General features: G+C 34.6%; 6 protein-coding genes across 6 annotated transcripts; 2 read left to right on the top strand and 4 right to left on the bottom strand.

Moving 5' to 3' along the window:
- Positions 1-785: 785 nt before the first annotated feature.
- On the bottom strand, positions 786-2,217 carry LOC124423286. The gene is made up of 3 exons (XM_046960854.1): positions 1,930-2,217; positions 1,681-1,863; positions 786-1,291 (listed from the first exon to the last, which is right to left on the bottom strand). Exons 1-3 carry the CDS (start codon positions 2,141-2,143, stop codon positions 909-911), a joined length of 780 nt encoding a protein of 259 aa, XP_046816810.1. The 5' UTR covers positions 2,144-2,217; the 3' UTR covers positions 786-908.
- A 2,697-nt stretch (positions 2,218-4,914) lies between these two features.
- Positions 4,915-6,157, bottom strand: LOC124423306. Its single transcript, XM_046960893.1, has 2 exons — positions 5,942-6,157; positions 4,915-5,563 (listed from the first exon to the last, which is right to left on the bottom strand). Exons 1-2 carry the CDS (start codon positions 6,138-6,140, stop codon positions 5,238-5,240), a joined length of 525 nt encoding a protein of 174 aa, XP_046816849.1. The 5' UTR covers positions 6,141-6,157; the 3' UTR covers positions 4,915-5,237.
- Positions 6,158-8,004: 1,847 nt separating this feature from the next.
- LOC124423313 lies at positions 8,005-9,284 on the top strand. Its single transcript, XM_046960905.1, has 2 exons — positions 8,005-8,784; positions 8,892-9,284. Exons 1-2 carry the CDS (start codon positions 8,487-8,489, stop codon positions 9,080-9,082), a joined length of 489 nt encoding a protein of 162 aa, XP_046816861.1. The 5' UTR covers positions 8,005-8,486; the 3' UTR covers positions 9,083-9,284.
- A 263-nt stretch (positions 9,285-9,547) lies between these two features.
- On the bottom strand, positions 9,548-11,365 carry LOC124423294. The gene has a single exon (XM_046960867.1). The coding sequence runs from the start codon at positions 11,160-11,162 to the stop codon at positions 10,401-10,403; it is 762 nt and encodes a 253-aa protein (XP_046816823.1). The 5' UTR covers positions 11,163-11,365; the 3' UTR covers positions 9,548-10,400.
- A 3,402-nt stretch (positions 11,366-14,767) lies between these two features.
- On the top strand, positions 14,768-15,662 carry LOC124424479. Its single transcript, XM_046963625.1, has 3 exons — positions 14,768-15,044; positions 15,267-15,440; positions 15,520-15,662. The coding sequence occupies exons 1-3, from the start codon at positions 14,768-14,770 to the stop codon at positions 15,660-15,662; spliced, it is 594 nt and encodes a 197-aa protein (XP_046819581.1).
- Positions 15,663-16,726: 1,064 nt separating this feature from the next.
- LOC124423751 lies at positions 16,727-17,683 on the bottom strand. The gene is made up of 3 exons (XM_046961922.1): positions 17,308-17,683; positions 17,084-17,143; positions 16,727-16,962 (listed from the first exon to the last, which is right to left on the bottom strand). Exons 1-3 carry the CDS (start codon positions 17,681-17,683, stop codon positions 16,727-16,729), a joined length of 672 nt encoding a protein of 223 aa, XP_046817878.1.
- Positions 17,684-21,611: the final 3,928 nt, after the last annotated feature.

Raw genomic sequence — 21,611 nt, 5'->3', positions numbered from 1 at the left:
ATTTACTTAAAAATATTTGAAAATATTCGGGAATAAATTATGCTTTTAGAGATAATATTCCAGAATTAATAATGCTTTTAAAAAAGATATTGAAGAATAAATTATGCTTCAAAATCATAAATAATTATCTCTTCTATAGACATTATTACAACGCTGAATAATGATTTATTAAAAATAATTATTTCTGTATCTATTTGTGAGATAATATCATATAAAGTTTGTTTCGATAAATTTTGTTTTATTAAGTGTCAGAGAGAAAGAAAGAAAAAGTAAAGATAGCAAGTGAAAAAAACGACGAAGAAAAGAGAAAGATAAAAGGAAGGTGCGAGAATTTCACAGGTGGGGGAGTAAATGACCTCGTAGGTATGTTCATGTCCAATTCGAATCGCATATGAGGCCGATATACCGCATTGTCAGTTCGCATGAAAATCGACTTGCAATTGAAGCCAGATCACCTTTTAAGCTTTTGCCGACTGATCTGCCAACTGATAATAAAACTAATCACGTATTTTGTTTTCTATGCACAGTATTCACGCATGACATTAGAATATGCATCTTGATAATTTCTCCAAACTAGAAATCGTTCTTGACATATCTGTAAATTTTGAAAACGGACATCTTTCCAATTTTTTTTTTTTTTTTTTGATCGGACGAGAAAAACGTGCAGGTAATAAGAATAGATCGTATATAGTAGAAAAAATGTATTATATTTGAGAGTTTAAATAATTTACATAACGTATACAAATTATTTTAAATATTATGTATAAATATTAGTCTACCAGTCATTATCGGTGGATGAGATTACCTACAAGAGGTCCACTTAAATCATGAGAGATATGTATATGATCATACTCCAGCGATCTCTCGACAATATTCTCGAATGGAAAATTCATTGAATGGAAAGTTGTTTATTGAGATTCGTTCGTAATGGGTTCGTAGGCTGAGTAGGCAAGAGAATGAGAATCGATTTTTCCAGTAGTGTCGTCCAAGCTCCTTCTATAATATCCTTGTTGAACTCCAGCTCCAGCAGAAGGCCAGCCTTGAGTAGATGGCTCATACCAATTGCCACCAAGTGATGGTGACTTTCCAAAAATATTACTAGCCATACTGCCACTTCCAAATATTTTTTGGAAAAAGAGAATGCCTGCCAATAGGAGCGCTATTTTACCAACAAAATATGCCTTTAACGCGAGCAGACCCAAACCTCCAAAAAGGATTGGAACGAGTGCGAAAATTTTTAAGCCAACTGCGACAATCAGAGGCAAGATGATTTTCTTGATTTTGCCACGAGCTGAAATCAAATATTGTATAAAAAGATGGTCATATTTAAAAGCAAATGTCTATTAGTCTTATTATCAATTACAACCGGTCGTTTTAAATCTGAACTCGTTCACATTAATTCGTTCATTTAAAAAAAAAAGTTTTTTATTATTCATCACAATTTGAGATGAAAAGCGAATCGCATGGCTATTCGAGGGAACAAGTTTATCCGGAATGACTTGAGACTCGGTGTGTATAGTTATCACGAAGGTGAAAGGCGGATTTTATTCGTCCGTATTTGTAAGTTGTGACGCCGCAAATCCGTGACGTCAACGAAGCAATTGCAAAGAAGATCATGATTATATCATCGAAACCGACCGTACTTGTTCCGTTTCTATAAGCGCTAAATGATTTGAGTACCTTCGGTTAGTGCACGAGAACTGAATTCTTCTGGCATGCTGATCTTCAAGCTATGACTCTTCATAAAGGACATGGCCGAGTCGAAGAGCATGCTGACGAGTTTGAAAGCCCTATCAGAAGTATCCTTTGGTAGTTCGTTCATCACATCTAATTCAGTCTTAAGATTCTTCGCGGTACGTTCCACTACAAAGAAAAATGCTAATTAAAATATCTCGTTTAAAAATTGACTTGGCAGTAGAAAAAACTTACTCGGTTTATCTCGTACGAAGACCACACTATCGATCAGTTGAATATCATTGGACCTAGCAGCTCTGTCCAATGTGGTGACAGCTTTAACGAAGATACAACTAAATAATTCATTCTCATGCTCCAAACAGTCGAGCTCTCTGTTTTGCAGAACCTCCGAAGTTGGTACCGCCATTGCAGCATTGACAAGGAATCCCAAGATCAGTAATTTGTTCATTTTTTCTTTATTTGGTTTCCAACTTTCGGATTCACTCTAAAAAAACACGAGAAACACTGACTACAAAGCGAAGATCTTCCTTTGGAAAATTTTCGAAGCAAAGTGTGATCTGGTCCTCCGTAGCTTCGATCTTTATAGGCGTGTATTCTAGAGGGAGGATCCCCCAATATTCCCCCACCTAACATACGTCGAAGCGTATAACGATGATGACAACACGTAGCTTCAAGTGCTCGCACAAACTCATCATAGCATTAGTATACACTTAAATGGGATGTTGGTGGAGATGCCACTTCCTTGTCTGAACTTTCCTCGATAATTTTTTAAACAAATGCTCGGCACCTCCTCCGTGGCGTCGACATACCTTATCATGCCTAGTCGTTGCTCTTTCGTCGAAGAAGAGCTCACTCTCAGTGGTTTTTCTTAGGTACATCGCTATTTAGGTCAGTAGGGGAGACATACTTCTTATATGCTCGGATTAAGGATTCCATCATCGTCCTGAGATCCTTTTTGTAATTTCAGATGCCCTTTTAATTGTTACCAGTCAACCATAATATCCTCATAAAGGTAAATGAAGTAAAATGAAAAGAATAAAAATGTAAATATATACTTATACATTGAAAAGTTAGGTATAACAAATACGCATTTTTTGAATTTAATTATTTAAAAAGGTGAAATAAATAGGAAAAGAAAGTTTAAAGATCGATAAATCATCTCAAATAATTATCTGGGGATATTACAACGATCTTAAACAAACTGATCATTTGACAGGAAAAAGCACGAACAAAGAGAGATTCATAAATTCTACCGGATGGGACAGGTCGCTCGTAACTATATTTGCATTGTAAGAGTTTCTTCGTAGAAACTACACGACCACATTTCTGGCAGCTCATCAAAAACAATATTCTGTTTCAAGAGAGGAAAATGTAAAGGACACGTAAACAGAAAAAGCTCGTATGTACCATGAGGTCTTCGATCTTTCATAGAATTCCACAGTTTATTTTTATGCCTATTTCGTAACCTATTTTCAATAGTTTAGTTAGAAGACTTCGAACCCTTGCATCTAGGTGCGTCCACGTGCACAAAGTCGTTCACCTTGACCCAAAGACATGCTCGATGGAAACGCGTGGACCTACGTGTTACGTCTTCGATGAGATTTCTTATATAATGCATGTAGTATGATATGAAATTCCAAGTTCATCTTTCATGGTTTTTTCTTCCTTGTTATTTTTCGGTAAGTAATTTATAATACTTCGGTGATAGAAATAAGTATCTATGTTTATAAAATCATGAACAATAATAAGAAGATTTAACTTCTATAACGTACTAACAGATTTACATGTTTTTCAAATTTGTTATGAAAACGAAGAATCTGTTTGTTTCATGATAAATTAGATTGGCAACCGACTGTCCAACGACAACACAATGCATTTAGTTTCGTCGGAGGAAATTTGTGAACAAATACGTGATTATTTATAAGCGCCACAAACGTAAAAGTAAGCAGCCTTGCATCTGGGTCATTTTTCGAATAACAACCAGCTTGAAAACGAAAGACACCATATTCGCGGATGGACTCCATTGTACTCAACGTTCGATGGGCCTCTTTAAATATTTAACAGTACGCTTATGAATCGTGAGAGTTTTGTCCTCGTCCTCTCTCTCTCCTCTCTCTCTCTTTCTTTCTCTTTCATTTAACGGTATCCCGTTTTGTAAGTATCGAAAAATTTCACGCGACTAACCTTTCTGGGTTACATTATAAATCCTCACTTGACTTCCAATTACAATAGATATCAAAAGAGATTTAAAAGATCTGATTCATCGCGATCGATCACACATAAATGTCATTCAGACTTCCGAAAATAAAGTTCAAAAAACGATGAGTGCCACTTCGTAGAACAAGAAAAGGAAAGTGTACTCTAAATGGTGAAAGTTTCGTCTTACTATGGATGGCGAATATTTTTATTGATTCATCTTTGTTCTTTAAAGACGTTTAATACGTTCGCTGTTACAAAATATTTCTAAATATGTAGCGCAAAGCTTATATCTTGTTTAATAATCAACGAAGTAGAAGATTTCTTGTTTGATGTTAGAGGATATAGAAGAACAGGGCCAATGACCTGACAAATGCGTCCTATATCCCTAGCTTATCTTTACTTTTTCCTAGGTGTTCCTTCCTATGTTCGGTTGTATTTTTTCTATTCTTTTTATTATCTGTTATCCTTTTTAGATGATTTATATCTCTCTCGTCCTCTTTTAATACGTTACCGACCGATAGTCTATTAATCGGCTTTTTGTTTCGATATCTTTGATATCTTCGATATCATCTTGAAAATAAAACATTTTATTAAATCTAATTATCCTATAGTAACAGAAAGCGGACAATTCTATCTGAGCATACGAAACGCACAGATACTCCCGTGCGATGATCTAGACCGAAAAACAGCCGGCGCTAGAGAGAATCTGCGGCTGAGCGGCCGGTCGGACGTGCATATGCTGTTGAACCGCTAGCGTTCGGTAAAGTGTTAACATTTCGTTTATTCTAAATAATACATTATCCATAAGATTGATATAAGAAAAGAACAAATGAGCTTTTAAAAAGATTATATAGAAATAATAACAATAGGAAGAATGTTTATTATTTTAACAATGACATATTCTTATAATAATCTATTGTTAATAAGTAACTTTAATATATTTTTTTCTTACTTTTCAAAGATTTTAAAACACCGACAATTTGTGTATATAAATAATTTACACTTCGTTAAAGGCATTTCTTTCATAGATGCTGTACAAAAACTTGTTCTTAATCATTAACACGTTTAGTATCGAGCAGAAACTGAATTATTCTCTTTATAAGACAGCTTTCTGAATTATAAAAATACTTAGTAACTATTTACAAAAAACTATGTGCAAATTAATATCTTCTTAAATTTAAGAGCTACGAAAGAATAACATAATTATACAAAATTAATACAATTATACAAATTATTCCGCATTAGTATGAACGCGCGTAATTTGTTTATTAACGTCCTTTGCATGATATAATTGGGACAAAGGAAAAGTGAATAAACAATTCGGGAAAGTGTCATTTATGCTTTTACTTCTTCTTACGATATTCTCTGTAAAATCTATAAGGTTCTTCCTCTTCAAAGTCATCCACCACATCGTAAGCATCTTTACGCCTATATTTGCTCGACGGTATATTGACGACGTCATAACTATTGCTAGATGAACTTTGCGCAACTTTCTTGAGACCTACGATGGCAGCAAGAATGAGACTCATCAGACTTAGAACGACGGCTTTGCCACTCAAAACAGCGAGAGCCTTCAACGCGATCGGCAAGAGGATCGACTTTATCAAGAGGAATCCGACGATCAATGGTACCACGTATTTGTTTAACTTGTATTTCTTTTTTTTCCGAGCTGCAACATTCAAAAAAATAATTAAAAGCAGACGATCCAAATTATGTTCCTCGTTAGTCATACCGACTGCGACGAGCAATTTAATTAAATCAACTCGAGTAGAAAGTATTTATGTTTTTTTGTACCAGGAAGCCGAGTACCGTAAACGGTTTAAGGTATTATATTGCGATAAACATCAAAACAATAAAAAGCGTAATAGTAATTTCACGCTTCCTCGATACCGATAAAATCATAAAATTGATGGACATATGTTCACGCATCGTTTACTCTTATTCCTAATTTTAGTTTTTATTTTGTCTAACACTAACTTATAAAGAAAAGTTTAATACAAAATTTAAATTCACATAGTAAAATCTGGGACAGTCAAATTGTTTGTACCTTCCTCAAGATTCTTCATGGTATTACACAATCTTGAATAAGGAATAAATGTCTCGACAACATTCAAAATCCGATCAGCCATCCAAGAATTATTTGCGATTCCACTGAAAGTCTTCAATATAGCTCGTTCCTGGGTTTCCTGTACTATTTCCGTGCTAACGAACAAGGGTAGAAAAATCAACAGCACATAGATGTACATTTTCGAGATCCAGCTCAACCCGAAACCCTTTCCTTAGGGTTACCAACGCAACGTCTCCGGTAACTGGTTCGAAAATAAGATGTCAACTGATAGTCACGTTCAGCCAAAGCATTAGTTTATATAGGGTACCAGCGAAAAGACCCAAGAAGGAGTTCACGAAGTTGGTACCGACGCGTGACGAAAGATCCGCCATCCAATCACAGTCTGTCCAATCATTGGACTAAACATCTTCCTCCGAATATTAAAACCAGGGCAAGTAGATCACAGTCAAGATCGAGTGAACGAACGAATGAATCCTCATCATCATCACCATCATCATCGTAAGAGACGTCATCTTGGGAAAATGCTATTTCGTCGATCCACTTCGTTTCACACTCGAGTTAGATCGTGTATCGAATATTTCAGCCGATCAGCGGTCTGTTTACGATTGAAACTCCACGCCGCGAAACGTTCAATTACCTGAGATCATCTTCTTATCATATCTGCCGTCGAATCAACTGTCTTTAATAATTGATGTTGTAAAGAAAATGAAATGAAAAAACGAACGTTTTGGCTACGATCTTTACGTAAGGACGTACTTGAGATAGTTTTCTCTTACTCGAAGCTTTCATATCCTTTAATCTATTGATAACGACTAGGAATGATAAATTCTTGCATTGATAAGATTGGTCACAGTCTTTGATCAAGTAAGACGACGTTGGCACATGCGTTTTAATTTAAAACGAATTTAGCACGTTAAATACTGAATCGAAACGGTCGAATTAATTCGATTCCGTTATTGATCCTAACAGAGATCTACGTAATTTTACTTTACCAGAAATGTCTAGCCTCTGATTTATCCTGTCATTATAACTGTATGTATTATTCTACGAATTCATTAAATATAACTCTCGAATATCATTATTATTGTCATTCAATTATTATCATTAAAAATTAGTAATATCTAAGTATGTTTTTTCTTTCTTTTTTCAGTATTCTATTTTTTATTCAATGTTCAATACATTTTCCCAAACTCTGAAGACAATTATCTCAGATCTAGATATGCCGAGAAAGAGTGAAATTACCTGGCATTTCCTCGACAAACAAACGTAATGCCTTCAGGGTGGCACGTGAATAAAACTACCGATATCTAGGTTATTCGCTTCATACACGAAAGATTCGATTAATTCGATGACATTCGCCACCGATTCTGAATTTCTTTCCTCTCGGTAAGAGTTGAAGAAGAATATGTTTTCCACGAGTTTTATACATGTAAGTATGCAATATCAGAATTTAGGCTTCATTTTACAATAAAACAGAAAAACGTTAGGATACTTTGCGACGAAAATGACACTTAATTATTTGTATCAAGTGCAAATATAAAAAAAAAATGTAAAACAGATAATTGGACAAATGATATGCTCGAAGCAACTTATAAAATATCTATCTACCTGAAATTTAAATATAACATCGTCACGAATCAATTGAAACGCTAGAAACATAAGCCACAATTCAGTGAAAGAAACAATCGATGTCATCCAACTACTCAACGTCATCAACTCACCAAGTAAATCAAAGCATAAGCATCAATTCATAAATAGTACCAGATATTTATACTTTACGAAGGAATAGGTTGACTATAAATTTACGAAGAGCATTCTAGTGAGGAGGGGAACAAGGAAGGTAGTTTAGACGTCGTGGTACACATCATTATCCTCCGCCTCTCAATACACACATAAATAAACGCACAGAGAAGTTCCACAAAACGCAAACATAGATACATCATATACTATGGAAGCATACATGCATGCAAGAATTTAATTTAATACATATATACATCGACTCTGACTATCTGGATTATAGTGGTTAACGTACGCATGTATTGCCCGCTCGTCGCTCTTCCCTCGCTACTCAATTTTTACGGACTGTCGATCTTCTCGGCAACTGAAGCGTGCTCGACATGCTCCTAGTCCCCTCACCGCCCCTGTCTTCTTGGCTCGTCATCAAGAACGGTTCGGTTAGTTCTTGTTCGTTCGTTAGACCGTACGTTCTCCCGATCTTTAAATCGCAAAATTTATCCATTCAAAACAAACGTGTAAAACGTTGGATGAATGAAGGACAACGAAAGGAGATTGAAACGTCGGAAAAAGATTGTAGAAGAAAAAGTATTCGAATGTGTTTCGTCGGTGACATGATCGGACAAGTTGCGAGATCGTCTTATGAAAGAAGACTGTTGAAGATCTAGTGATGCAGTGACGTTGACGAACAGAGAGAGAGAGAGAGAGAGAGAGAGAGAGAGAGAGAGAGAGAGAGAGAGAGAGAGAGAGAGAGAGAGAGAGAAAGCAAGAGAGAGAGAAAGAGAAAAAAATGAAAACGAAAGCGAATCTAGTTGGGTTTCTGTTGTTGGCAATCTTTTGTTATATCGTTCGGGCATTACAAAACATTGAGTCGATTGAATCGTTGAATGAAGAAACAAACAAACAGGAAAAAGAATGCTCTGAGATGCGTATTCTAGATGCTACCAAGATTGTTAAAGATAACAACAAATTTGACACGCATGGTATTTTTCTTTTAAATCGTCTCAATCAGGAACATTCGAAGAAGGATCAAAAACAGAATGCTAAAATAAAAACGGTTAATGGAAAAATTAACAACGAATTACGAGGTAATTTATTTTATAATCACGTTATACAATTTAACTAAAAGTCAATTCAATTTTTCATCAATTAAAAGATTAACTGTGTGTTATTTTACATTGGAAATGATTTTTAGGTCGACCGAAAAGAAAGAAACGTCGCAGAAGACATCGAGCCTTGATGGCACTGCTATTGGCATACAAAATGAAGTTTATAGCATTAATACCAACAATGTTAGGTGGTTTGATCTTACTGATCGGTAAAGCACTACTCGTGGGATTCTTCTTCTCTCTTTTTGCTGCTGTCTTAAGTCTGAAGGGCCACTAAAATCTACGTATGTACATGCGTCATCGATGATAGAATGAAAATATCATCAAAACCTGTTTAAAAATGTCCTGTGCTCATGGAAATAAGAAAAAAGAAATCAAAAGGACGAATGGATTCATTCAATCAAAACGGGTGATATATGATTACTCGTATCCTTGATATTAAAAATTTTCATGTAACCAATCATATTTCTTCATCGTTAATTTCGGGTTAACAACGAGTTCAATCTATTTTTGGGACCAAGATTTTGTTGGTTCTTCTAACATGTTACGAACTTTTGCAATAAATTTTAAGAATTACCAAGTTCGTTCGTTGAACCAACAAATTTATCTTTATTTTTGATTACACTTATAATTAATAACGTGCAATGGGAAATATTAAAAATTACCAAGGTTCATTTTAATACAATTATGTTTTATTACTTCATTATTCATTAATAGTTACACGCATCAAACTTAAATTAGTTAAATATTAGACTATGCCAGACTTACGAGAGTGTTGTTAAAATTAACGAGTCATCGTTTAGAAAATTTTTGATTCTAGGACTCATGTCATATAATTCAGACGGAGTTCTAAATAGATATTATATAGTATAATAAATAAATATAAGTTTCTTATAACAGTATTTTATAATGGACATTCGTAAATATTCATCACGAAATTTAGCGATTACAAGAAAAAGAAAGTAGCGAGATTATTAAACTAACTCGAATCGATCCCGTTATGATCTAGCGTGCACGAAATACAGTATCCGTTATCCTATCGGCATTTCTTTGGATCAATAAGTATTATCACGCGAAAACCATTTCTCGCTCGTTAACTAAGATATTTTGATATGTTGTCGAATAATATTAACGTCCTTCCGAATTCGAATTCTTCTTTTTATAACTCTCTTGATAACATAAAAACTTGTCAACATCAAAAAGCGTTTAAGGTCGATAAGAATGAAATCGTTTTAATAAAATTACCAAAGAAATCCAAACGGTATAATGGACTTTTATAGGAAAAACGTGGACACTTAATTAAAATAATCGCGATATCATTTTCTACACAATTCAGTCTTGAGTCACGTCGTTCGTCATAGTCAAAATCTTAAAAGAATATTTTCCAAGAATCTTTGAAGAATCTTTCCTCCAAAAAATTTTTACACAAAGAATTACATTAACAGATTAGAATTCCAAGATAATTTCCTTGCAGAATTCTTGTCATCCTCTTTCAACTGTTCTTTCTCTTTCTCTCTTTCTCTCTCTCTCTCTCTCTCTCTCTCTCTCTTTCTCTCTCTTTCTCTTTCTTTCTCTCTTTCCTTCTCTGCTATCCATCAATGTTGTACTCTCGCGCTGTATGCCAGATTGTGAGCGTACTGCCTGTCGGCTTCCGTGACGGCGGTCACTTCCTTCAAACTCCTGTCCCATCCACCGCCACTTTGCTGCCATCCACCGTGAGAATCGTGACTTTGCTTCTGACTAAGCAGCTTTTTCAAACCGATTATCAACGACAGTACCAAAGCTATCTTGCTGATGATAAGAGCTTTACCAGCGAGAAGGAAAAGAACGCCCATGGCAATCGGTACCAGAGCAGCCATTTTCATGGCTATACCCATCATCATCATTCCCATCATCTTCTTCATCTTACCACGTCCTTCCTCGATGCTACGTTTCAGTTCACCAAAATTGGTCTTTGGAAGACGAATTTGCACATTGAATCCATTTAACAGAGTTGCGATTCTATCCAAAAGAATATCATTGAGTATCTCATCCTTGGAAACACCACTATTGCGACCTAAGCTTTCCAGATCGATTGTCGAGCTCTTTGATTCGTTTTCCGCCGAAGAAGCAACTTTTATAAGTTCTAAATTCTCTCCTATTGGTAGACTATCGATACGACCAAGTCTATCGAGGAAAGATATAGCCTTTTTCTTTAGGCACGATGACACAGCCACGTTACGCTGTTGGCATTCTTCATAAACTCGGTAAAGAGCACGGTATCCTTTGTTGAAGAAACTGAACTCTTCGTTCGCCAGATTGACGACAATCATAGTACTGAGAGCAAAAATTCCGAGAGTCCACTTGAAGAAATCCATCTTGCTCGCCTGCGTGTCGATTTCAAAACTATTTTTTTGTTAATTGTATCCGGATCAAAAAAATCTCACGAGCTTTGTCACCTTCCGCAATGTAAAAATCACAAGTAGAGCGAATGGTAAATGTGTTATGAAGTATTATGAATAATAAAGATACGAGCTAGCTGAATATCCACGTATCGACATATCCTCGATCAGAGAGAACTGTCGACAGGATTAGTGGCCCCGGTCGATATATACCAAGCAGATGGCATCCTCGGCAAAAGGGGGTGAGAGCTCCTATGTGCGATTTCGCGAACATCACCAACGACACGATCTATCTTCCTCAATGTTTCTGTCCTCCTCTTTCTTTCGACCAACCTCTTTTCGCCAGACCGTTTACTATCCTTCTCTCGCACGAATCACGTGTTGAGTATCTGAAAGGCTACAGGAGAGGGGAAGAAATAGTCGCATGTGACCCTTCCTGACACAGAGACCCACTCGAGAGAGCATCGAGGCATCTTCCTCCATTGCATTCAATTCCTCCACTGTTTCTTACGTTTTCTCTATTCTTCTCTTCTCTACTCATCTCCTCATCTTGCGATTCGCTCAACCACATAAACATACTATAGTAGACCAATCGAAACTCTTTAAAACGAGACAGAGTATTGGGGTAGGTGGGATAAGTCTAGTAAAGAGAAGGGATCTCCATGAAGATTCCAAGTCTTTATTGGTACGTGCTTGGCACGATGACCTTACTGATCTTCCGATTGGAATACTACGCGAAGGTTTCTATACACGGCGAAGGCCTCTCTCGTCCTTCCTATCTCCTTAGTTTTCTACAGGAGCAGGGACGGTCGCCTGAACGAGTTCCATCTACGATCTACTTTACTTCTTTGGATCATTGGATTCTTTTTTCCGTGTTAGTAATCGATATGCTTTGCCATATCGCCGATTCCAAATAATGTTAGCCAATTTCGGTCTATTAAAAGCGACGATCTTTCCTAGAAACCTAGATTTTCTTATAAATTACTTCCAATCGTGGACATGTCCGAACCTAAATTATCACATAACATTAAGGAATGAAATGAAAGGACACATAGATTATAGAGGATTATTAATAATTTAAGAAAAAAGGTTATTTATCCTTTTCTATTCGTATTCATACACATTCTAAATATCTAATATAAAAAATGATCTATGAAGCGTAAACGCAATGTTCTGTATTTCATATTCTATAGATGTACACATCGTTGACACAGTCAATCGAGGTTAGCGCATCTCGCACGATATAACTAGATGCATCCTCGATGCAGTTACCTACTTCGCGATTATACATCCCATGTAATCGGCGCTGTGCATTACCACGAGCGACGTTTCAACAGTATTAACGCATTTCCCGTTCCACATTCCATATACACAGTTAACTTCTCACGAACTGTGCGACGCGAAGAATAGATTTTACGTGGTATCTTATGACGAATTCTTCTCATTACACAAAACATGTACTCTCTCGAATGGACCTATACTTAACTCCTTTCCTTTCGCGTAAAAGATATATAGGTCGTACTCTTGAATATCCACCTTTTATAGCGATAATTAGATGATCTATACTATATACGATCTATACTATGACCAAATTAATTTACATCTTTTATCAAATTTTTGTATTCCGTGACGAAAATTCAAAAAAAATTTTTGAGAATATTTGAACTGCAATAATTTGTAATCAATTCGTAATTTTTTTAAAAAGTCATGAATTTCATTCTTATAATTCGTTATCGATTTATTGCTAAAAAAAAAAAATTATAAATAAAGTATATGACTTTGTGCAACGTATACACTTTTACCAATTAGATGATTTCGATTTAACGAGAATAAGAGAGTTCTAAGTCAAGAGATTTTCTCAGAAGATATCTCAGATAAGAGAGAGATTTTTCTCGCATTTTTAAATTGGATCACTGATTCTACGCAACGATTGCTTGCGCATGAGCAAACTTATGTTCATATAATATATTTCTAGTCTCGGTCAACGAGATTCGCTCTGCTTCGCGAAAGCGTTTGAATTAATCGCACTTTCTCAAAATACATAAAAAATTATACATTCTTGAAAGAATGTTTTAGAATTTCGTTTATGAAAATGCAGAAAGATAAATGCAATAGATAAGATTTCAATGAATGCAGTTACACTATATACCGTTATCAACGCACATACAATTTACGCGTAATTTAAAAAGCATAACATAATAAACTAGTCGAGAGTTCAACTGATCAATGGTCATGGGTACTTGTTAATTTTATTTAAAACACTTACAACACGATTAGAAATCTGACATTTATTCCTGATTTCTTTTATATAAAGAAATTATATTTTTATATGAAAGTATATTACTACACTTTAAAGAATTTCAATAATATTCGAGGATTATTACTGTTAAATGCGTATATATAAAAAAATTTTGAACATAAGATATTCCTATAAGATCTCGATAAACCTTTTACTGATGCAGGTAAACGTCAAGTCAAGCTATACTTTATCATCAATAGTAAACGATTACTATCTAAATATGTTTGTGAACAATAGATTTTCCACGTGAATTAATCATACATTTTAAAGAAAAAGAAGAGGTTGGAAATATTCTTTCGTAAGATCGATGACATGCAACGATGGTATTCTATACCATTCAAAGGGAAATCAATGGAAGGATATAATCTTTGGAAGCTGTGTAACCCCTCACGAAATGAAGATAGAGACAAGTCAAAGATTTGCGTGGCCCAGTGGCACACAAAATGATCGTCGAAGTAGCATATTGGAATTTTTAGTCCTTGTTTTCTACTTTCCACTACATGTATGTACATATTTAGCCTAAGTTAGGACGGAAGTTGTGATGTTCTCGACAAAAAGCTTGATCGTCAGAAGCGATTGTTCCGGTTTTTCGAGAACGTCTTCAGGAATCACATTCGACACGTCTGCGTGTATTTCTCGATCATTTCTCCTGCAGCTGTCGCTGAAATACTCGAGATCCGATTGAGGTCCGCCAAATTATTCTCTTTTTGATCTTTATATTCATTTATCTGAAGACAATAAACTGACCAATAAAAGAGTCGTTATTATTTCTTAATAATAACAATCCTGTATGATGATTAGTAAAGATCCGAGGTTAATTGCTGCTAAATAAGAGAGAATAATAGTATGAATCCAATGAATACATAAAGCGAATAAATAGATAATCTTTCGTTTATTAAAACCGCCTTATAACATACAGTTAATCTATGCACGGATCTAATATACAAAATGTTTCACTTTCGTAACCAAAAAATAGTTAACATCAATTGTAAAGTTATAATCATTCAAATACTTTTGTGAAAGTTAACTTCTTTCATTTATATGCTTTTAATTGCAAATGCTAGATGTATATTTAAACTGTAAATCTTTCAAGCTGATATCTCTTCTAAGAAAAACATGAATCGATAGTACTAGAAAAAAAATATACGGAAGTATAACTATCTAAGCAATCAAAGGAATAATTTTACGTGCATTTTACCATAGGATGCATTCACGCTCTGTATCGTCTAACACGAGCGTGCACCACCGGTCAAGACTAATTACGTTTGCTTCCTCTATAAAAATGACTTTGCCCGCCAACGCTCAGTTCTATTCAAACATGCTTCGGCAAGTTTTCCTCGCACTTCATCTTCTCGCCTTCGGCGCTCTCATCGTTAAGTGTCGAACCGAATTGATCAATCGAAAACTTTCAAAGGATGTGAATTGTAAAACCGCGTCGAAATTTAGCGAGTTTGATGTTTCAATTTGCAACGATGGTTCACCCAAGGGTCAGGAACCGAGAAAAGTGCAAAGTATGAATAATGACACGAGATATCTTGATGGGAATGGAGTGGAAGAAGGTGAAACATTTTGTTTCTGTTAAATAATAAAAAGGTATTGTTCGGAAATACTAGACGGAAATATTTTAAGACGGATTTTTTATGTGAATAATTATATATCATCGTAACAATTTATGTACTTCTTAAAAGGCAACGAAATAATGAATCAATCACAATCGAAACACATAAAAAAACTATATCTTAATTGATAATTCTTTATTTGTTTATTTGACTTTCCTAAAGGACGGAAAAAGAAAAAAGGTTATGGCAAGCTATTCATGTACTTAATCGGAGCAGCCAAAGCGACCATGCTTTATATCATGATCCATGCTGTAGCAGCTTTAGCGGGAAAAGCTTTAATAATTGCAAAATTTGCTTTAGCTATTGCAACTGCAGCAATTTTGAATAAGTCTCTTGGTAAGTCCTTATAATATAAGATTTCTAATTTCTTTTCGTATGAGCCTTTATTTTATATTTTATTTAATATTTCTTTCAGAGCATAACGAGAGAACGTCTTATGAAATAGTGAAACATCCTCATCATAGCTACGTACAGACTCATAGTTCAAGTATTGATTACGATCATCACGGTGGTTATGAAAGTGGATACAACTATCGAAAACGACGACGAATCGTATAATAAGAGTATATACAATATTTCAGACTATATTGCGTGCAATATTCATAATACCACCGAACTGTAATAATAAACCATAAATAAATATAAATAAGAATAGAAAAACAATATCTTATTTTATATTATATTAAAAAGTTAGTTCCGAATAATATATATGTATAATATATTTATTATCAACTAATAATGTAAGCATCTAATCTATTTTTTAATACTATTTATTATCAAATATCGACCAAAGTATAATATTAAATTGATCATTCTATCATTTATTTATTTATATAGTTATTTACAAGTAAGAGCATAGTTGAACAAGAATTTTATGATAATCACTCATTTTATGACATTAGGAAAAAACTTAAATACAAATTGTATTGATTTGATAAATGTTCTAAGTGTTTGATTACTTTAATTTTAAGTTACATAAATTAAAATGTTATTACCTTAATTATATGCGTTACGGTGTAATTGCTTATCTTCTTTTTATACTTCCTCAGAGAGAAAAATAGCGAATGAAGGAATTAAAGAGCGGAAAAATTGTTGAAAGAGGAAAGATATGCAGAATATATATTTCATAAACAATGAATTTTTTGAATTCAGTTGCTACATATAGATTTTATAGTATTAACTTGTAATTAAAAAAAATGCATTAAAATACTCACAAAAAAGTTCCATTTATCAGGAAGATGAAAACATATTTCTTTTTAGGTTAATAAATTTATTTTTATTTTACAAAATCGAGAAAAGATTTTTAAAAACTATAGACCATCTTATTCAAAAAACTTAAAAGATTACGCTTTAAATGAAGTAAGTGGTCCTATTAAATCAACATATAAACGCATTTTACAAATAAATACATAAATAATTAAATACATGTTAAATTGCACTTATTACTACTAAGTATTTACAGGTGAAATTCATATGCTTAATTAAAAACATGTAAAGAAAGAAATGCACAAAGGTATTGTTCTTTATAATCATTTTAAAACGAACGAACTGTTTTTGTAATGTGAACATGTCGATATAAATGGTAAGTAGATCGTTTTATAACAAATTGGTCGTTTAAAATATCAACTTGGAGGAATTCCTTCCAGAGCTCTCTGCCAGCCACCACTGTAACCACCGCCATAACCACCATGGTGTTCCGAAGCCGTTGCATAAATCACTTCGTGTCCTCCACTACCTCCGCTCGATACTAATTTCTTCAAGCCAATTATCGCACTAAGAACCAATGCTATTTTCGCAGTTAACAATGCAGTACCAGCAAGGAATGCGATCTTTCCATAAGCAAGCTGAGCTAACATTCCTTAAATAAAAATTAAAAATTAAAAATTAAAAATAAAAATTAAAAAATAAAAATTATTTTCAATTTATTTAATTAATCATGTTAAATATATCAAATAATTGATATCTAATAATCGTATTACCTGCCATAGCTAAACCAGCCATCAATATTCCTCCATATCCTTTGTCTTTCTTTCTTCTACCTGTACGAACAAACAAATGATTTTTACTAATGCATACTTTTTAAAACATTTCTAATGTTTATAACTTTAATTAATTTGTTAAATGTTATTACGAAACGACCATTGCATTGAAAGAAATGAAAAAATTACGACCAACACAGAAATTATCAAGTTATTTTGAATACCTTCAAAGGTGTTTCCAGGTATCGTCAGACGTATATTCCTCGATGACAGATATTCATGAAATTTATTATCCAGCTGCTCGTCGAGACTCTTTTCCGTGATATTAAGAACAGGTATCTTCATTCCCTTATTACTCCTAGCCAAGGATGTAGGATCTCTTCCGATTGAAATGAAATCGTTCAGGACGTAAACCGAATCATCGTCAATAGCAGAATCAAATATCTCTAACGCACGCCTCTTCAAACAATTAAAACTATTCTTTTCGTTGGTACACTTCTCGAAGAGTTTTGTATACTCGTTCTTTCCAATCACTATGTGACAAATTGCCACCAAGTACAGGACAAGAATGGTGAAATTAACGAAACAATTCCTCTTCATTTTAACCACTAAAAATATCTCACGATCAATCTAACGCTTCTACAAATGCAAGGAAACTTTGTGTCTTCTTCTTTCGTCTGCTCAACAACGTCCTTCCTTCTATACCTAAGGAGGACTAATCTACGCGATCTCCACGCTCTAGGACTTATATATAAGCGTTCAATGTAGATTTCCGTCTCTCCTACCAAAGCCAACTTGATTCCTTTTTACGAATCGTTGTACACGATCCACGCGCTGTTTAACGCCTCGCCCATCTCGGGAGGAGAACCCCTTGAAGCAGAGCGATCTCTAGTACAGCCCCGTAAGTAAGTATCCCTCCGACCTTCTTACCAAACGAAGCCTTAAAACTTTACGGAAGAGTACAGCAATTCGACCTAAACGTGCTCTTCCTTTTTTTTCTCAATATAAATAACATTTCTGGCTTTTTTTGACAATTATCAACCTTTTTTACTATAATTTGTTGTCATTTGAACAAAAGTCGTGCTATTATTTACTCATAACTTATACAGGCCGAATTTCGTAGCGATGCAACAAAAAACACGTAAATATTATTTTACGATTATTTGAATTTTTCAAAATCAGTGAGTAAAAGTTTTATACAGCCAAAGTAAAAATAAAAACATACTGAGAAAAATAACAATAAAGTATCTTGATACTATAAAATTTGTTTATTTTATTAATCAAAATTACTGTTAATCCGACAACAATTATTTGCCGTAATATGCTATATTCAAGAAACGATCATAACAATTATACACACTTATATATGATCGCCGTCATCATACTCCTGGCTCTTTTTAAAACATTAAGTTCATCGTTCTATAACTATTGACTTATTTCCTTTATTATTCGCTTGGCCGTAATTATATATTGGAATAATTATCTTTTGTTTGTGAGAATAAAATCATTATTTCGCTCGACCGATTCTGAAAATCATCAATAGAGAAAAAGTTTCTAGAACTCTGTTATATTTGAATGATATTGAAATTAAAAATGTAAGTGGTAACATCTTATCAATGACTGTCCACAGGGTTTAACAAAATTAACGAAGATCACTCTTTTGGAACATCACGTTTCGTGGACTCTGTTAAAAGCTTACGATAATCGTATGCTTGTCACTCTTTCTCGTATAAAAACGTTTCCGGGGAAGCAATCTGCGGAATCCTGACGCGACTTCCTGCCGAAGAAGAAGAGGTACAGTTAAACGATTAAAAGAAAGAATGGAGAAATAATAAAATGGGATTAACGTTTCCTACAAACGAAAACGCGAGGATTTTTTCAAGAAGATCCTTGCTGTTGGCCAACGAAGATCCTCGTGAAAGCGACACTAAAGTCGTAACGAGAATCGTATAACTAGATCGATTGCTATCAAACCTCCCATGGCAAAATGAGAAGTTCTCAATTAATCGTAGAACAATTTTCTTTTTAACAGGATTATATTATTCGTATTCATATCAGTATACAATGTATTTTTCTTTTTCTCAAATAACTGAAAAAAATAAGGTCTTATTAAGGGACATTGAAAGCAAATTTTATTAATTTAATATAATATTTATATTAGAATATACAATTTCAAATTATTTGACATTTATATTAGAATATTTATGAATGTATAATATCTAAATATGTGTATCATCTTATCGGTAAAGTTTCAGAAAATTAATGCTAAACGGAACTACAATAAAAGAAGTTCTTTCCTATCGTTCGACGTATATATTTACGCAAAAACAAGAGCACAGGTAGAACAGTTACCCACTTACCCACGTCTATTATGCACAGACTTTAGCGAGTAACGATCAGTAGTTTTGCGATACAAGCGTTCGTTTACTTGTGCAGTCAAACAGCAAGGATATTACATTGTGCATTCTTCCATCGCGTAAAATATAATGTACATGCTCACTACTGAATTGTACGAAGGTGTGCCATGTAAAAAAGATGAAAGGAAGCAAATCTGCTTTCTAATCAATGAACTTTTTGTCCAGGCCAAATTTTTACTAGCTCATATACTTTGATCCATCTGATCGCTACCGTCATGAACATCGATCACAACGTATCGATCATATGAAGTAAATTCAATATTTAACAGTACACGATAAGTTCCATATTAAAAATTGAGATTATGATAATGATCGTAAAAAGGTCCATTATTTTTTATTTGACTTTTATAAGGATAATCATATTGGGTGAATCCATTAAAAAGTGACGAATTTGAGGAACATTGTATATAGAAGTCCAACCGAGAAAACCACTTATGAAGAGTCCTACTTTCGTCAACAGCACGGCCTTCTTCGAAATGATCAGCAACACACTAAATAATAGCGGTATGAGGACACGAAATTGAACTTGAACTCCAGGAGGAAGGGCAGCAGGTGTCTGGTTAGTTGCCTTCCTGAAAAGGAGAAACTCGTTTGAGTATGATACGACTCGGTGGCCTTGACCGTGCTGCCTGCTGCAGGTAGTTCTCGAAAGCAGCTGTTAAGTTAGCCAAGATTCGAACCTCAAGTCGTGGAAGAAACGGGTTCATGTCCGTGCTAAAAGATATTAAGAATTAAGTTTCCATACGACAAGAGTGTTCAGAAACTTGTATATTCCTACTAATTAATTTAATTTTTATGTGCTATCCTCTTTTAACTAGGATATCCTCTATATTTATAGAATATCCTCTATATTTATAGGATATCCTCTTTTAACTCTATCGATTTTCTTTTAAATATTACAAGACCATAAATTGTATTGACAAATCATTGATAATATCGACGATAGATGAATTATAAGCGTAGCCCGATGATCCAAAACTCGGACACATTTTACATGCGAATTGCATTTCAAACCAACCTGTTCCGGATTGCCTGTTAACATACGATGATGGTCTTTCGTTCAATACAAATTCTAAAACCCCGTTTGCATTTAGTGTCGGACCAACGCGCATTTGAAATCCCGGATATAAATAATCCAAGTCCCACTTCATGTCTCTGCATTCTATAAATCTCACAGCGGCCATTATCACGTTCTCAAAGCTCCTCGAGTCGTAATCGAGATCGACCAATTCTCGCTCGTAACCGCCAGCTCTCTCCAAGCGAAGACATCCAAATTCAGCTCGTCTTGCTCGTTAAACGTTCGAAGAACACCGACTGTAGCATGATTCGCACATTCAAAGATACCATATCCTTTTTTCGAGAGGCACGTGTCAAAGACCTCGTTAAAATTTAACGAATTTTTATTACTCATCCCCAAATCTTCTTTCGGCTCCATAATGACTGTAACTCCCATTGACACGAGAACGAGTAGGTAGACAGTGCGAAGATGACTCTTCATTCTTTTTCTTCTCTTTTTCCCCGTTATTCAAGAGAAAGTCAACGATATTAGAATCGTATTGGAAGACAACGAAAGTTTTTCTTCTCCGACAAAAGAGGAACAAGAATATAATATATAATAAAAGTTTTTTTTCACCGTGGATGTATGCGGTATCTAGGCTAATTTCGCTATTAAACGTACGAAATCCTGGTAGCACCAATTATAAAGTTCTAACATGGTATTCGCGAAGAAATTCACAAAGAAAAGAATGAATGAAATTTCGTCGGGTTCACGTACAATACTGTTTATCTAACGAGTGAGATCACCAACCTATATAGCCATCAGGGGAAAGGGCGTTCTTATACGACAAAACAATCGGTTTCACTTGGTGTATTCTTATAGGCAGCGAAAGTATACTTCGTTTATATTTTGTTCGCCCGACTTGCACGCCTCAGATATACCGAATACGCATGAAAAGGAGCACGTTTCATTCGAACGTGAATAATAAGAAATGGATGAACTCGTTATTTTGTTAGACGAATCAACGAAAACGTACGTTTTTGACGCCGGATTCGATACGACGACAATTATCAAACGTAGAAATCATGGAATTCTTACAATCAGAAATAAGAAG

This window comes from Vespa crabro, chromosome 1, assembly GCF_910589235.1.
Source record: "Vespa crabro chromosome 1, iyVesCrab1.2, whole genome shotgun sequence".
Taxonomy (NCBI): domain Eukaryota; kingdom Metazoa; phylum Arthropoda; class Insecta; order Hymenoptera; family Vespidae; genus Vespa; species Vespa crabro.
Note: the sequence above shows the minus strand (reverse complement) of the source record. Positions and strands in the feature narration are given on the sequence as shown.

What these genes read in the sequence shown, in the direction of transcription:
- LOC124423286 (XM_046960854.1), bottom strand. Translation starts at nt 2,143, where the DNA reads ATGAACAAATTACTGATCTTGGGATTCCTTGTCAATGCTGCAATGGCG. An exon ending in CTTCGTACGAGATAAACCGA is followed by an intron (nt 1,864 to 1,929) that starts GTAAGTTTTTTC and finishes TTTTCTTTGTAG; the next exon opens with TGGAACGTACCGCGAAGAAT. An exon ending in TTCTCGTGCACTAACCGAAG is followed by an intron (nt 1,292 to 1,680) that starts GTACTCAAATCA and finishes ATTTGATTTCAG; the next exon opens with CTCGTGGCAAAATCAAGAAA.
- LOC124423306 (XM_046960893.1), bottom strand. Translation starts at nt 6,140, where the DNA reads ATGTACATCTATGTGCTGTTGATTTTTCTACCCTTGTTCGTTAGCACG. An exon ending in CATGAAGAATCTTGAGGAAG is followed by an intron (nt 5,564 to 5,941) that starts GTACAAACAATT and finishes TGAATGTTGCAG; the next exon opens with CTCGGAAAAAAAAGAAATAC.
- LOC124423313 (XM_046960905.1), top strand. Translation starts at nt 8,487, where the DNA reads ATGAAAACGAAAGCGAATCTAGTTGGGTTTCTGTTGTTGGCAATCTTT. An exon ending in AATTAACAACGAATTACGAG is followed by an intron (nt 8,785 to 8,891) that starts GTAATTTATTTT and finishes AATGATTTTTAG; the next exon opens with GTCGACCGAAAAGAAAGAAA.
- LOC124423294 (XM_046960867.1), bottom strand. Translation starts at nt 11,162, where the DNA reads ATGGATTTCTTCAAGTGGACTCTCGGAATTTTTGCTCTCAGTACTATG.
- LOC124424479 (XM_046963625.1), top strand. Translation starts at nt 14,768, where the DNA reads ATGACTTTGCCCGCCAACGCTCAGTTCTATTCAAACATGCTTCGGCAA. An exon ending in TGGGAATGGAGTGGAAGAAG is followed by an intron (nt 15,045 to 15,266) that starts GTGAAACATTTT and finishes ACTTTCCTAAAG; the next exon opens with GACGGAAAAAGAAAAAAGGT. An exon ending in AATTTTGAATAAGTCTCTTG is followed by an intron (nt 15,441 to 15,519) that starts GTAAGTCCTTAT and finishes TATTTCTTTCAG; the next exon opens with AGCATAACGAGAGAACGTCT.
- LOC124423751 (XM_046961922.1), bottom strand. Translation starts at nt 17,683, where the DNA reads ATGAAGAGGAATTGTTTCGTTAATTTCACCATTCTTGTCCTGTACTTG. An exon ending in ACCTGGAAACACCTTTGAAG is followed by an intron (nt 17,144 to 17,307) that starts GTATTCAAAATA and finishes TTGTTCGTACAG; the next exon opens with GTAGAAGAAAGAAAGACAAA. An exon ending in GGCTGGTTTAGCTATGGCAG is followed by an intron (nt 16,963 to 17,083) that starts GTAATACGATTA and finishes TTTTTATTTAAG; the next exon opens with GAATGTTAGCTCAGCTTGCT.